At 49.1% G+C, this 12,440-nt stretch overlaps 1 protein-coding gene across 1 annotated transcript in view; it reads left to right on the plus strand.

Annotated features, from left to right (window-relative positions):
• The window catches only part of lama1 (laminin, alpha 1), a 422,130-nt gene that overhangs the window by 350,713 nt on the left and 58,977 nt on the right, over positions 1-12,440 (plus strand). The window contains exons 51-53 of the mRNA XM_038808722.1: positions 6,459-6,600; positions 7,938-8,052; positions 10,723-10,893. Of these exons, the coding sequence (XP_038664650.1) occupies positions 6,459-6,600; positions 7,938-8,052; positions 10,723-10,893 (428 nt within the window). The remainder of the gene's footprint in view (positions 1-6,458; positions 6,601-7,937; positions 8,053-10,722; positions 10,894-12,440) is intronic.

Here is a 12,440-nt window from a genome sequence, read left to right on the forward strand (position 1 = left end):
AGCTCCGGCTTCTCTGAAACCCCAAATATCACCACCAAAGGATCCGGGTCCACCTCCTCCTCCACTATCCTGGCTAAGACCGCAAACACTCCCACCCAGAATCTTCCCAATTTTTCACAACCCCAAAACATGTGCGCATGATTCGCTGACCCCCACCCATATCTCTCACACTCATCTGCTACCCCGTGAAAGAACCCACTCGCCTAAGTCATATGCACCCTGTGCACCACTTTAAACTGTATCAGGCTCATCCTTGCACAAGAGAAGGTACCATTTAACCTACATAGTGCCTCACTCCATACTCCCCAATTGATCTTCCCTCCCAACTCCGCTTCCCATTTCTCCTTGATCTTCACCACCCGCTCGCCTCCCTGCTCCCCCAGCCACTTGTATGTATCCCCAATTCTTCCCTCCCCTTCCACATCCGGAAGCAGCAGCCTCTCCAGCAGGGTGCATCCCAGCAACCTAGGGAACCACCTCCAGACCTTTCGCACAAAGTCCCTAACCTGCAGATACCTGAACTCACTACCGCTCAGCAGCTCTACCCTCTCCCTTAGCTCCTCCAGACTGCTGAACTCTTCCTCCAAATACAAATCCCTCACCTTGACCAGCCCCACTTTCCTCCACCTCCTGTATACACTATCCATCCCCCCGGCTCAAATCCAGGATTCTCGCACAGCGGCGTTAGCACCGACATCCCTTCCACCCTAAAATGCCTCCTCAACTGATCCCATATCTTCACCGTGGACTGCACCACTGGGCTCCCTGAATAGCTACTCGGAGCCATTGGCAATGCTGCCGTCACCATAGCCCTCAAACTAGACCCCTTGCAAGATTTCTCCTCCATTATAACCCAGTCTACCCCTTCTCCTTCCCACCACCGCTGCACCTTGTCCACATTCGCCGCCCAATAATAATGAAGCAAGTTCGGCAACGCCAACCCCCCCCCTCTGCTGCCTCCCCTCTGTAGCAGGGTCCTCCCCACCCTCGGCACCTTCCCCACCCATACAAAGTCAGAAATGACCGTGTCCACTTTCCGAAATAAAGATGGTATAAAGATCGGGAGAGCTTGAAAGATAAACATGAAACTTGGCAGAATATTACTTTTCACCACTAACGTTAAGTGCAAATGTCTTAAGATCCTCCCTGGCCTCTTCCACCAGCTTTCTTAAGTTCCACTTATGGAGACCCGTCCATTCCCTCGCTACCTGAATCCTCAAATACCTAAAACTGTCCCCCTCTACCGTAAATGGCAGCCCCCTAAATTAGCCGGCTGCGCCAGCTCATTCGCCGGGATTGCCTCGCTTTTCCCGACATTCAGTTTGTACCCCAAAAACCCACCAAACCACCCAGTAATCCTTTCCATACTCTCCAACGGATCCGAAACATACAGCAAGAGGTCATCGGCATAGAGCGGCACCCGATGCTCCCTCTGTCCCCTCATAATCCCCGCCACTCTGCCGACCCTCTGAGAGCCATCGCCAACGGCTCTATAGCCAGTGCAAATAGCAATAGCCACAGCCTGTACCCCTGTGTAAGTCAAAGCTTTGTGAGCTCATATCCTTCACCCTCACCCTCACCCTTGGTGCCACATACAGCAACCCCACCCATGCCACAAATCTCGGCCCAAAGCCAAACCTTCCCAAAACTTCGAACAAGTATCGCCACTCCACCTGATCAAATACCTTCTCCGCGTCCATTGACACCACCACCTCCGGTACCAGAGCCCCCGACGGATTCATTACCACATTGAACAGCCGTCTGATTTTTGCTTGTGAGCTGCCTGTCCTTTACAAAGCCTGTTTAATCTTCTGCAATCACCCCTGGGATATGCTCCTCCATCCTCTCCGCTAACAACTTCGCCAACACTTTCACATTCATGTTCAATAGTGATATGGGCCTAGACGACCCACATTCCACCGGGACATTCCCCTTTTTCGGGATTAGTGTGATTACTGCCTGCTTCATCATCTCCGGCAACTCCCCCTCCTCCATTGCTTCTTTAAACACCCCCAACAGATGTGGTGCCAGGTCCGTCGCAAATTCCTTATAAAATTCTGCCGGATACCCATCCGACCCAGGAGCCTTCCCCAACTTCATACCCCTGATACTGTCCAGCACCTCCCTCGCCCAGGGGCTCCTCCAACGCCTGCCTCTTTGCTTCCTCCACCTGGGGAAATTCTAGCTCATCCAGAAACTGCCCCATATCCCCCTCCTCTCCCCAGAATCTGCCTCATAAAGTCCCTGGTAGTACTCTCTAAATGCATCATTTATCCTCCCTGGCTCTGACACCACATCCCAGCCCCAGTCCGTATCTTCAATATTACCCTGGACGCAGCCTGCCTCCGCAGCTCTGCACCAGAATGCGGCTCACCTTCTCTCCATACCCATATTGCACTCCCCTTGCCCTACGCAGTTACCCTACCGCCCTCCCCAGTGTCAGTCTATCAAACTGCCCCTGCAAATTTTTCCTCCTCACCAATCCCTCCACGGTAGGTACCCTCGAATATTCCCTGTCCACCTCCACTATCACGCTCACAAGACGGTCATGTTCCTCCCTCCTTTCCCTTCAGTGCTTCCCAAAAAATGGCCCCATTCTGATTCAACTCCACATACTCCTTAATCCCTGCCTGCACCTTATCACAAAAACCTCCGACCGCCAGCAATCCCGAGTCAAACCTCACCCCGGCCTCTGCTCTCGTCCCGCTCTAAACCGAATATCCAGCCAGTGGGGTGCATGGTCCGAGATAACTATCCCCACATATTCTGCCCCCTCCACCCCAGCCAAAATCTCCCGACTCACTATAAAGTAATCAATCCTCGAATACACCTTATAGACGTGTGAAAAGAAGGAATACTCCCTTCCCCCTGGATTCTGAAAGTGCCATGGATCAACCAATCCCATCCTCTCCATAAACCCCCCCAGCTCCCTTGCCATTCGTACCCTACCCATTAACCTGGGGCTCGACCTATCACCCTCGACTCTAGGACACAGTTAAAATCTCCTCCCATGATAAGTGAATGGCTAACCTATTGGACATTAATAATCCCTGGCACTATTTAAAGAAGGGTGTAGTGTTTCTCCCAGTGTCCTGACCAACATTCCTCCCCAACCATTTGCCTCCCGCTTGTCAGGTTGCTAACTTTGGCTGACCGCATCCACCCCGAATCTGAGTGTGGTTTCGGAACTGGAAGATCCACAATTGACGTAATCTTCTCAGTCCAGCAGCTGTAAGAGAAATGCTGGGAACAAAGGAGCACACTAGAAATTAGCCGGAATTCTCTGGCCGTTGCGAGTCACTTTTCCCGTCGGTATCCCAGCGGCATGGGGTGGCCACAAAGGGAAATCCGATTGATAAACGGCGGGAGTATTGAATCCCACCCACCAGCAAACGGCGCGGCACGTGAAACACGTGGCTGGGGGCATGGAGAATCCAGCCCATTGTCTCCATCGACCTCACCAAAGCATTGACCATGTGAGCAGAGAGGGTCTATTTAAGCTGCTGGAGAAAATTGGCTGCCTGTGTAAGCTGCTCAACGTGAATTCCTCTTTCCATGACAAGATGACGGGTAAGGTCGGTTATGACAGGGCAACATCAGAACCCTTTGAGAGCCACAGTGGGATCAAGCAGGAGTGTGTTCTGACACCGCCGCTCTCTTTGCTGCTTTCCAAGCCTTCAGGTCATCTACACAGAGCATCTACTCACACCCCAGAACTGATAAAAAGCTGTTGAGCCTTGCTCAACTGAGACCCAAGACAACGGTGCGTCAAGCTCTACGCTGACAATGCCGTGCTAACGTTCCATACCGAGGACACGTGCAGTGGGCAATGGACAGATTCTCTCACACCTGTAAAGAGTTTTATTTGACCATCACCCTCAGGAAGACGAATGTCACGGTCCAGAATGTTACCACATTGCCATCTTAGCAGCAATGACAATGTGATGCTGGGGTTTGTTGATAGCGTCACACATCTGGACTCCACAATCAGCAGCAATCTGACACTTGATGCTGAAATCAACACACGCACATCGCAAAAGCTGCAGCTGTTATGTCCAAGCTGAGTAAGAGAGTGTGGAATACAGCAACCAGACTGAGAACATCCACCAAACCAGGGTCCTCAGCAGACTCCTCTCCCGCAGTGAGGTCCAGACAATATATGGTGGGCAGCAGAAAAGGCTGAACAGTTTCCACCATCGCCGTGTCAGACGTATTCTCGGCATCTCCTGGAAGGACAAGGTTACCAACTCAGTTCCTGGAACATACGAATTCCATGGGCATCTGTTCATTGCTAAGTCAACAAAGCCTGTGCTGGCTCGGCCATGTTCACCGAATGGATGACAGCTGTATGCCCAAAGGCCTTGTGTACAGTGAATGGGCCACTGGGTCATGACTCCCTGGGCATCCATACTACCTCTACAAGGATACCTGCAAGCGAGGTATGAAGATGGCAGACATTGACACCGACAGCTGGGAGACCTCTGGCAGCTCGACTGTTTGGAAGGGCATTGGAAGAAGCGAGCAGACACAGAGAGCTCAGCTCGCTGAGAAGAAGGCCCAAAAACACCAGCGCAATGAATCGTGCACCTCCTCAACTCACAATCCTCCTCTGCAGTATATGTGGCAGAATCTGACATACCAGAGTGGGGCTCCCGAACTTGGCAATGCTTAACACAGAGTTGGCCACCATCGCACAAACCATTGTCTTGGATAGTTTGGGGAAAGTTGCTGTGGCGGAATAGCTGCCTCATTTTTCTTAAATTGAAAAATAGTTGATGGACTTCCAAAGGCGACATGGTGCTTTTCACAGTAACTTCATTGAAGCCTATCTGTGACAACAAGCGATTATTATTATTAATATTATTTATCCAGTGTGAAACGCATTGAGTCATTTTGCCTCTATCAGTTCTCTGAACAAATGCCTTGTGAGGCATACAGTAAGAAGTCTCAAACCAGGTTAAAGTCCAACAGGTTTGTTTCAAACACTAGCTTTCGGAGCACTGCTCCTTCCTCAGGTGAAGAGTGAGGAGTTGAAATGTGCAGTAAACATCATATGAAGTTAACAAAGCTGCTCCCTTCATGGTGGCTCCATCTTATTTCTTTGTCTCCCAATATTCGCCCCTCTCCCGAAGGTGCTGAAACCTCTTGTAATCCAAGGATAAATGCATTGCTGCTAGTGTTGCCTCAGTCAAAAGTATATGTCAGAGGATTAGGACCGTGAGCCCTGATTGTAATCAAACCTACTCAGCGAGATGGGGTGGATGGGTTCAGGTCAGCCACACGTTTTAGCCTCTATTGAATTTAATATGACCCACTTTCCTTTCGGGCGAGTCTCCCCCTCTGGGAGCATGGAATTGTCAAATTTAATTTCCTGTGTCACACGTGCCAGCAACCTATTAATACTTAGGACGCAAACCACCAGCCACGCTGCATCGGAAAAGCATCTCGCTGCCGTGCAGCTTGGTCGGTGAAAGCCAGGAGATCCCGCTCCCGGGATCCACCCAGCTCGCAATGCCTCAGCCCAATCTCAACGCGATTCAACCCAATCTCATGAGACGTTGCCAAGGAAAACCCTGCACTTGTTGTTAAATCTGCATATTAGAGCGAAGCCGTGAATCTTTCTCTAATGTGCAAATTCCCAGGGTACCTGAGGCTATGGGATTCAATCGCTTCGTCTCCGAGACCTCGGGCGAGCGCCATTCAGCCCTGGTCCCCACAAATAGGGACCAGCGGAACGGCACTGGGGGGGGGGGGTCTCCAAGGGGATCGGAGGCCTCCAGCTGCATGCCTTTTGGGAAGGGTGGTGCCCTGGTACTGCTGGTGCCACCCGGGTACCCTGACAGTGCCACCAGGGTGCTATCCTGGCACTGCCATGGTGCTAGGTTGGCACTGCCAAGGTGCCATGGTGGCATTTTATGCGCATTTTATTGGGCCGGGGGTTGCCCACTAGGGGTGTTAGCGGGTGTGGGGGATCCTCCTATGTTGCATTCGGGCTGGAGGGAGTCGGAGATTTTACTTGTGGACCTCAGAGATTGAGACGCCATCTTGGTTGGCAGCATGAGCAGGGGGAGGGATTCAGCGGCACCACCTCTTTGTGATGCCAGGTATGTCGATCAGACATTGAGTGTCTTTGAATAAGGGACAACTCCACCCGCCTGCCAAGCTGGCTTGTTTGCAGCACTCTCCACAAGTTGTAGTCCCACCACCAGTCCACTGGATTAATCCTAGTGCCAGCGAGATGAGGCCCTTAAGTGGGTATTAATTGCCGTAAGGGCCACCATAGTCGAACCCAATCCACATCAGACCTAATAGCCGTATCTTCCAATCGGGATCACCATCTAGTTGGCACAGGGAAGTGAAGGATAGCATCCTTATAGATCAGAGACCTGGAAAAATTGTTGCTCAGTCACACATCACCAGGATCAGTTTAACTAAGCTGCTCTATTGAATGTTCACAGGTGTTTTGGCCGTGATGGACCCGTTTAATTCAACTGATCGAGAGACCAAGCGAGGAGAGTCACCAGGACCCGCTTCTGATCTCAACCGTGGGCCCAAAGATCCAATATACATCGGAGGATTGCCGCGCTCCACAAGCTACAGGTAGTTTAATGTATTCCCGGGCCTCAGGTTGTGAGACTACACTTCTGGAGTCATCTCGCTGGATGTGACCAGAGAAAGGATTGTAACTTGCCATTGTTACAGCCGCACAGTTTTGATCACGAAACAATATCTTATATCTGGCTAGCTTGCAGTAATTTTGTATCATGCACGTTCATTCTAATTGTTATTCTGGTACACTGCAATCAGTAACATAGAATGCACAAATTCTGGCGGATCTACTCGAGATCAGCAAAGCTTTGGACCTTCAAAGTTTAACTCGGGGATTGAACTAAACAAAACCTCCATGGCGGAGGGTGTTCCATCCAAATTCACTGGCCTGATGTTCCTCAGAGGATGTCAGTAATGAGAGACTGATCGAAACATTTAGCTACCCTTCAGAAACTGCTGCACTTTGCCAAATAAAGATTCGTGAGCAATTATCGTTTACGTCTGAAGGCGGTTTCGTCCCATTTTCATTTCAGGGAAGCTAAACTATCTCTTTTTAAGAGCCGTTACTGGAACCTGTTTCACTGCTTGTGATGCTGGGCAGAATCTTTTGCTCTCAGTGTTGGCGAGCTGGGATGCGGAAAGGACATGTACTTAGCCAGGAAGGTGGTGTACCTGAATCCTGCTGCCTTCCATCCTCCTCCCAAATTAACTTCTAGCGGGAAGGCCCACCAGCAATTGACCTCAAATGGCCTCAGCCCAGCAACGTGGTATTAACCCAGCTGCAGGCAGGTTTTGCCACCATACGGCCTGCTCCACTGGGGAAACTGTGCAAGCCCTTTGTCAACTTGGGATGGGATGATTCCCTCAATCAAAGGCACTCAGTGCCAGGTGAAGGATCTGGGCTTCGGGTAGTGGAGAGGTAAGGGCTCCTGAGAGCCTGCCACCTGCTATCAAATCCCCCCTGCACCCCCTTCCCATGACCCTGCTTATGCCCCTCCACATTACTCACCTGTGGCCTAGTAGCTCCACAGTCCTGGGACTCTGGTGCCTGCCCTTCGGCAGCAGCTACGCCCTCCCTAGTGGTGCTGCTGGCCTCTGAGTTGCCAACAGCTCAGGGTAGGCAAGATCTTCACTCCCAGAGTCTTGTTTCCAGGGCAAGGCTTATCGATGGCCTCACCACTGCCTGTTTGGTGTGTGGGACGGCAGGCCCTCCCGAAAAGAGGCAGTGCATATCCTGACCAGCTTACCTGGCAAGCAGGTAAGACCCCCCCCCCCCCCCCCCCCCCCCCCCCCCCCCCCCCCCCCCCCCCACCCGACGCCCGAGTCAGATTCTGCCCTCTGTTTCAAAGAAAGCTTTTTATCTACAATTGGTGCCTGTCTTTTTGCAGGAAGGAAGTTCTCAGCAAATCGTTTGTGGGCTGCTTGAAGAAGGTGGAGATTTACCGATCTACATTTGACCTGCTAAGGAATTCTTTGGGAGTGAAGAAAGGCTGCATGCTTGAGGTAAATAAGATCAGAAATGTAAAGTCAACAAGAGCGAAGGCTTTTTCCCTTCATAGTAAGAGATAGGCTTGAAATAATAACCAAGAATGCTGTAAATATGCAACATGCTCATCAGAATCAGTAAAACCTTTCGTCGAAATTGGAGACTCTGAGATAACTGACTAACAGGATGGAAGAATGCTGGAGGAGGAAAAGAGACACGATTTATTTCTGCAGTCAGAGAGCAGCACTAATAGATTTAGTCTCTTCACGTGTTTCCAGCATTTTCTGGTGATTTATTAAGGTTACTGACTATGTAAATCCGGCATTTTTAGTACCTAGAAATATTTATGAATTTGTTTGACAGATTGTATACAGTTGCTAACCATGTGCTGAGCAGAAAAGTGGTCAATTCTGTCCCCATCACATTACAACAACACGGAGTTTAGGTGACTTTATTTGCCGCATTTACATTTCAGCGCTGTGGCTTTTGAGGTTGTCTGCACTCACAGTCACTTTGAAGCATGCACCAGGATGAGTGGCAAATAGCCAACGTATGGTCTATGTTAGTTCACCCCAAGTCCATGGTGTTTGAATCTGTAGACACCACTGCAGAAGTCTTTTGAGGAGCAGGTCCTTGGTCCTTACCAACACTTCCTTATCTGTGCACTGTGACTGAGCAAGTACTGCCTCGTGATGCATTCATTGTCCCGCTTTTTTGGATAGATTAAAGGAATGCCACAAGATGCTAGCTTGCTCAGGGACACTGGGCATGTCTTGACTGCATCGAAAGGGACAATGCTGGAAAATCTCAGCAAGTCTGGCAGCATCTGTAGGGAGAGAAAAGAGCTAACGTTTCGAGTTAAGAAAACAAAGAACATAAGTTAGAATGCAGCATTAGTTGCCATGGTCACTCAGCTCCTGACCTCATTACAGCCTTGGTTCAAACATGGACAAAAGAGCTGAATGCCAGGGTGAGGTGAGAATGACTGCCCTCAACATCAAAGCCACATTTGACCGAGTATGGCATCAAGGAGCCCTATGTAAACTGGAGTCAATGGGAATCAGGGGGGAAACTCTCCACTAGTTGGAATCATACCTGGAACAAAGGAAAATGGTTGTGGTTGTTGGAGGTCAATCATCTCAACTCCAGGACATCACTACAGGAGTTCGTCGGGGTAATGTCCGAGGCCCAACCATCTTAAGCTGCTTCATCAATGACCTCCCTTCCATCATAAGGTCAGAAGTGGGGATGTTTGCGGATGACTGCACAATGTTCACCACCATCCCCGACTCCTCAGATAATGAAGGTGTCCCTGTCCACATGCAGCAAGATCTGGACAATATCCAGGCTTGGGCTGACAAGCAGCAAGTTACATTCATGCCACATAAGTGCCAGGCAATGGCCTTCTCCTACAAGTGAGGATCTTACCGCCCCCCCCCCCCCCTCCCCTTTGACATTCAATGGCATTACCATCGCTGAGTCCCCCACGATTAACATCCTGGGGGTTGCCATTGATCAGAAACTGAATTGGACTAGCCATATTAATACAGTGGCTACCAGTGTACGACAAAGGCTAGGAATCCTACAGCGAGTAACTCCCCTCCTGACTCCCCAAAGCCTGTCCACCATCTACAAGGCACAAGTCAGGAGTGTAAAGGAATGAAATCCACTTGCCTGGATGAGTGCAGCTCCAACAATACTCAAGAAGCTTGACACCATCCAGGACAAAGCAGCCCGCTTGATTGCTCCTCCTTCCACAAACATTCAAACCCTTCACCACCGTGAACAGTGGCAGCAGAGTCTTCCAGCTACAAGGTGCACTGCAGTAACTCACCAAGGTTCCTCAGACAGCACCTTCCCAACCCACAACCACTACCATCTAGAGCACAAGGACAAGAGCAACAGATACTTGGGAACCCCACCACCTGGAGGTTCCCCTCCAAGTCACTCACCACCCTGACTTGGAAATATATCGCCGTTCCTTCACTGTCGCTGGGGCAACATCCTGGAACTTCCCCCTAACTGCACAGTGGGTATGCCTACAGCTCAAGGACTGAGGTGGTTCAAGATGGCAGCTCACCACTGCCTTCTGTAGGGCAACTGGGATGGGCAATAAATGCAGGACTAACCAGCAATGTCAACATCCCACATCCCATAAATTAATAAAATAAATGAGTTAATCGCCTTCAAACAGGCTTTTGCTGTATGTGTATCTTGTGGATAATGTTACTGACTTTGAGTGCACCCCTGTGTGTCGCAACTACAATAGAAATATGATGGTACTGGCCCTGCTCCCTGATTCCTTTTTTGCTTTTTACATGCAGACAGGTCACCTGAAAAGATCCCAGGCCCCTGTCCTCCTCCATTTCTTGTCCACTTCTTTCTATCATTAGTCACCTTGTCCAGTAATTGTGAGAAATTAGGCTTACCTTAGCTGCTTGATACGGGGAGGGAACTCTACACAGACAGTCGCCCAAGGCCGGGACCAAATCCGGAACCCTGGCGTTTTGAGGCAGTAGTGTTAATGACTGTGCCACCATGCAGCCCCAGTCTCTCAGTCCTGATTGGTTTGCATTTCACTCGATTATTTACGAGGAAGATTAATTGATTATTATTCCACGGCTACGTAAGCCAGAGATAAATTCCAAATGGGACTACTTCAGTTAAATTTATCTTTCTTTTAACAGCCTATCCGACGTGTGACTATTTTAAACAACGGCTACATTCAGTTGCGGCCGAAAATCCTACCAGTGGAAACCAAGTTAATGGCGACTTTTGCCACCAAGAATGACACTGGGATCATTTTAGCCGGTTTTGGCAAAGCAGCAAGGAGCCGTAATCGCCGGCAGGCAAAATCGGTGAGTTTGGTGGCGTCGGCCCTGTCCAATATTGGGCAAAACAATCGAGTGGGGGAAAATGAAGGGAATTTTTTCTTGAGTGAAGAAAGTTGTTACATTCGGGAATTCTCTGCCTGAATCAGGGCAGTGGGAGCAGATTCAAGAGTAATTTTCAAAAAAGGAATTGGATGAGAACTTGAAGGGGAAAGATCTGCAGACCAATGGGGAAAGGGCAGGGGAGTGGGACTAATGGGCTAACTCTTGGCAGATGAACAATGGGCTGAATAGACTCAGGAGAATAAAGTATAAGAACATTCCAGAAGCACATTGATTAGCTGGGAGTGAACAAGAAGGGATGTATAGTCTGAGTTTTACCACATCCTTGATCACTTTAGTGCAAAGCAAAAGGTCTTAAAATGAAAGAATGGCGTAACCTTATAAAGTGCCTCATTAAGTCTCTGAGAATCATCTGAAAGCACTTTGCTTACAATCAATAGCTTTGAAATGCATTCAATGTTGTTACCCAGGCACCCGCTCTTAAATGTTTAATTACAATTAGGTCCCATTTGCTGACCCATAAAAAGAGATCTATTTCTGTCTATTTTAAAAAAAATTAATCTTTGAATGTCTAATTACGGAACTTAACAATTATTGAAGCCAAGAACAAGCCACATCAGGGTTGAAACTCCAAGCAAACGTGGCAGTCAAAAATCACCGTCGCAGTCCCTATTGCACAGGTTGAATCCCAGTTCCTGAATGACGTGGATCAGTTCCGATGAAGCCTCATGTTGGGCTCAAAATGTTGGCTGGGTTTTCCTGCCCTTCTTGCCAGTGGGATCTTCCGGTCCTGCCAAAGGCGACCCGGCAGTGCAGCCAGCAGACAATGCACCCAGAGTCTTTATTATATTCATATGGATCTCATTGTGGTCTAAATACACGTTTCTCGGTGATTGGAAAGCTTAACGTTTGAGATGGGCAAATGCTCCACATTGTTTGAAGGATATTCCACAATAACATAACATGGTTTCTGCACTTCTAATGTTTGAATTTCATCATCTCTTAAGATGAAGAAACACTCCAGTGATATTTCGTGTATGTTAGAATCAAGTCCTCTACTGGAATATAGGCCGGTTTGTAGTGGAGTTTTCACTCTTGACTTCTATTAGCTGAGGGGTTCCCTCGACTTTGGCTGGATCGGAAGAACTGGCTGGCGGGCTGGTCTGGAATATCCCTCCCTTTGTGTTTCTCTTCTTCGCGTCATAGCCCAGGGACTGAGTTTACTCTGTGCTTACTGAGGAACACGGCAGGGAAATGAAATCTACATACAGCTTTTAATGGAGCACTTTCCCTGTTGCGTGGAATGCTGGGATAGTTCCACTTCCATTGCTTGCTCTATGTCACTTTCTAAAGACAGAATCAGAATGAAAACCAAGAACTACCATTGCAGTTCTTGAACACTAGGTAGCAATGCTGAGGCGGAAGCTGATGTTCTCACAGAAGACCTGACAGTAGACGAACTTAAACTTGAAGTGCACTGCAGCAAATCCCATTGATCCATTAGTAAGTGA

Source organism: Scyliorhinus canicula, chromosome 10 (genome assembly GCF_902713615.1).
Source record: "Scyliorhinus canicula chromosome 10, sScyCan1.1, whole genome shotgun sequence".
NCBI lineage: Eukaryota > Metazoa > Chordata > Chondrichthyes > Carcharhiniformes > Scyliorhinidae > Scyliorhinus > Scyliorhinus canicula.